This window comes from Otolemur garnettii, unplaced genomic scaffold (genome assembly GCF_000181295.1).
Source record: "Otolemur garnettii isolate 467f Iridium unplaced genomic scaffold, OtoGar3 scaffold00022, whole genome shotgun sequence".
NCBI classification, from domain to species: domain Eukaryota; kingdom Metazoa; phylum Chordata; class Mammalia; order Primates; family Galagidae; genus Otolemur; species Otolemur garnettii.
This window is the reverse complement of record NW_003852417.1, coordinates 1,430,412-1,434,297: the sequence shown is the minus strand read 5'-3', so window position 1 is coordinate 1,434,297 and position 3,886 is coordinate 1,430,412. Positions and strand designations below refer to the sequence as shown.

At 39.0% G+C, this 3,886-nt stretch overlaps 1 protein-coding gene across 1 annotated transcript in view; it reads left to right on the top strand.

Annotated features, from left to right (window-relative positions):
• Positions 1–3,886, top strand: part of KIDINS220 (kinase D interacting substrate 220) — a 133,687-nt gene that overhangs the window by 93,569 nt on the left and 36,232 nt on the right. The window contains exons 23-24 of the mRNA XM_023511805.1: positions 2,545–2,623; positions 2,781–2,959. Coding sequence (XP_023367573.1) covers positions 2,545–2,623; positions 2,781–2,959 — 258 coding nt within the window. The remainder of the gene's footprint in view (positions 1–2,544; positions 2,624–2,780; positions 2,960–3,886) is intronic.

The following is a 3,886-nucleotide window of genomic DNA, read 5'->3' as shown; positions in this document are numbered from 1 at the left end:
TTGTTTGGCGGGTCCGGGCTGGGGATTCGAACCCGCCACCTTAGGTGTACGTGGCTGGCGCCTTAGCCGGTTGAGCTATAGGCGCCGAGCCTAAATAATGATATTATTAGGCAACTACTTTCAGAAGAAGTATGCCCCCCAAATGCCTGCTTTATAAGTTATGCACTAAGAACCTGTTTATACTTTGATTTAAAATAGGAATCTTTTTTCTATAGCTTAAAGCCTCATTTTGAATGGGAGTGATATGAATAGCTGATGTAATTTCTGCCGAAGAATTAATGTGGACTTTGTATAAACCACTGTCATTTATAATCAAAATGCTTTTAACTCACATTGACGTTGGCATTACCAAGTGCTGCTAGCTTGGTAGCATAGAAAGAAATTTCATTTAGGCTTAGTAGGAGCTCACTGGTGCCTGAGGTTTTATAATCCTTTCTGTGGGCCATTTAACTGCTGGCAACTTCAATTCACATGATTCATAATACTGGAAATTTAAAGTCACTCTTAATTGAAAAGTGAACTTACTTAAATTCTTTAAATGCTAATCTTTGGAGAAGTATCTGGAAAATAAAGGCACATATGATTTTGATGGCCCACTGCCAAAAGATTATCATTTACATAAATATCTCTTTCAGCAGAAGTTTAATGTATTGAGCTCAGAAGGTTAGAATAGAGACTTCAATCTGGAAGCCAGCAGTAGCCCCCGCTTGTGAAGAGAGCATTGTTCAGCCTGCCGAGAACACTGCTCGCATTCAGGCTTCAGCCGGGCTGGCATTAAAACCCAGTTAATTTGTTTCATGTGACTTGTCAGCTATGTGTTTTTATCTAAATCTTTCTAGCCTTTCTTCCTAGTATTTTGTGGTAAATTCCTAAAATAGATGAGCTACTGTTTTAACTGTGTGAGTGCTGATACTCCAGCTACTTCTGCAAGGGATTCTGTGGCCCTCTCCTCCAGGCTCTCTGTTTCTTTTTAAACATATTCAGTTATCAGCTTGGACAACATTTTAATTTATGAAAAGTAATCCCAAGTAATTTTTCTTGTTTTGTGCGTGTGTATTAATCTATCAAAGGAACTTTCTGAAACCCACTCAGGTAAAATTGCTGTCTTTATTTTCTCTCCAGCACCCTGCTCTGGAGAGAACCTGGTTTGTTCTCTGGATTTTCCTTGGATGACTTTTAATATTTGGCTGCTAGCCAAGCATGGGGTCTGCACAGTGAAGTGCTAGTGTCAAAGAAATAAAACAACTGTTCCTAATATTGGAGTTCAGATTCCCATTTACTTTTTGAAGGCCATGAAAATCTAACTGCTACTCTGAAAGCGTGTTCATTCGGTACAGTGTCACAGCTAACATTCTTGATTAATCGGGAAGTGTTTTGAAGAGTCTCCTGTGATTCTTAAACAGCTTTTTGAGGTATAATTGATAAGCGGTAAACTGCCATATTTAAATTGTACAATTTCCCAGTATGTATATGTGATACGTGGATATACGCACATAATCATCCCCACAATTCAGAGTTTCCGTTGCTTTCAAAAATTTTCACCTGTTGTAATTCCCTCCATCTCCCTTGTTTGCTACGGTTCTGACTCACAGGATACTCTGATCTGCTTTGTTACTTTAGATTGGTTTACATTTTCTAGTTTGAAATAAATACGTACACCTGTGTGCTGTTTACTGGTGCGTTCTTCTCCTCAACAGGGTTGATTCTGAGATGGTCCGTGCCGTGCGGCTCAGTAGCTCACCCCTTTGTATTGCTGGTTAATATTCCGTAGTGTGTACAGACCACCACTTACTCATCACTCTGTTCATGGACATTCTCGTTTTCTTAGTCATATCCTTGTCTTTTTGTTTCTTTTTCATATTTTCATCCTTTTATCTCTGTGATACATTTTTGTCCCTGCCTCAGATCCACACATCGCCGCAAGTGGAATTGTCAATATGTGACTGTTTTTAACCTACAAAAATGGCAGTTTCACAATAGCTCAACATAGTAGTATTGAATAAATATTTTTAGTGAATGTGTATTACTTATTTTTACATTTAAGAATCACTGCTTGATACAAAATTAAACTCAACTATGTAAAAATTCTATACAGTAAAAGGCCTAGTGACACACTGTACACATTAGCAGTGACTGTGTCTGATTGGTAAAAGCATGTATTTGTTCCAGCTGTTTTCCTGTATTTCTGTCTTATATAATGTGCTTACATATATATAAGTGCATATATGTATGTGCATGTATGTATTAGATACACTTTCTTTTTAACAAAGGACAAACCAGTGTCAACCTTTGGCTAGTTTGTGTAATTTATTTTTTTTAATTTGCAAAGTGAAGAACCATGGTATTCTGTGAAAATGCCCAAAACCTGTGTTTCAGAGCCAGTCAGATTCTCTCTCCTGGCTGTATCCTTTGAGCAGGCTATTTGATGGACTCACTGTCCTCACGTGTAAAGGGGTAACTTGTGGAGCCCTCTCAGATGGGCAGTCACGGCACATGACATGTGTCACATCTGGCACAGACACTGCTTCCTCTCTGTTTTCCCAGCATGTATCAGGCCTTGGCTGGAGGTGGATGATTCTGCCCCACTCATTGTTACCTTTTTTTGTAACTATGCCACTTTGGGGTATGGTGTGTTCTTTTTTTTTAAAAAAAAAATTGTTTTTAGATGAGAGTCAGATGTATCATGTGTCGTTGACTAAGTAACAAATTTTAGTTGCATGTAGAATTTGCCTTTCTGATAGTGACATTAATAACCTTTTTCATTTATTTCTTGTTTGAAGAATATCAAAGAATATTCCAACAACTAAAGATGTTGAGCCACTGCTTGAAATTGATGGAGATATAAGAAATTTTGAGGTATTTTTATCTTCAAGAACCCCAGTTCTTGTGGCCCGAGATGTTAAAATCTTCTTGCCATGCACCGTAAACCTAGACCCCAAACTACGGGAAATTATTGCAGGTGAGTATTAGTAGTAAATTTAATTTTTCTTCTTTAAAGTCCTCAAACATTTTTGTATTTCTAACTTAGCTATGTGTTTCCTGCTCTGTGGAAAACCAGGGAGTGTTAAACCAAGCCCTGCACTGGAGAGTTGATGATATTAAAGGTTAGGAGTCTTTTTTTTTTTGAGATGGGCTCTCACTCTGTTGCCCAGGCTGCAGTGCGGTGGCACAGTCACAGCTCATGGCAGCCTTGAACTCCTAGGCTCAAGCAATCCTTCTGCCTCAGCCTCCTGAGTAGCTGGGACTGTGGGTGTGCACCACTATGTCCAGCTAAGATGAGGAGTCTTGGCATCCTTTTTGGAATGTTAAAATGTTTTTGTTAAATTTCCTTTATTATAATTCAGCCCTCCCCAAACCAAATCTTTACTGTGGAACTTTGGAATCAGATTCCTTTCAACATGCAGTCATGACTTTAAGATGCTAGTTTTGGAATAAATTAAGTTTTTGAGCTACCACTATGTGCACACTCACACATGCACACACGGAACCTTTATTATAACACTGTCCTTTGATTGATAGAGCTCTCTTGACCCACCTTTGAGTTTCCAGGAGTTGTGAAGGATTTGCCTTTCCATTTTTGGTACCCGTGATAAGGCTCATGTCAGAGTTAGATTTTGTGGCTGTGGAATCCGTTGTTGTTCAGAGCTGGATGAGTTTCATAGTTTCCAAACCCAAGGCTCTTAGCCAACGTATGTGTAATACTAATTGTAGACAAGTGTGAGTTGTTGATAGTATCACTTTGGATATCATAAGACTTGTTAGAGGCTCAGCACCCGTAGCTCAGTGGTTAGGGCAATAGCCACATACACTGGGCTGGCAAGTTTGAACCCCACCTGGGCCAGCTAAACAACAATGACAACTACAAAAAAAAAAAAAAATAGCTGGG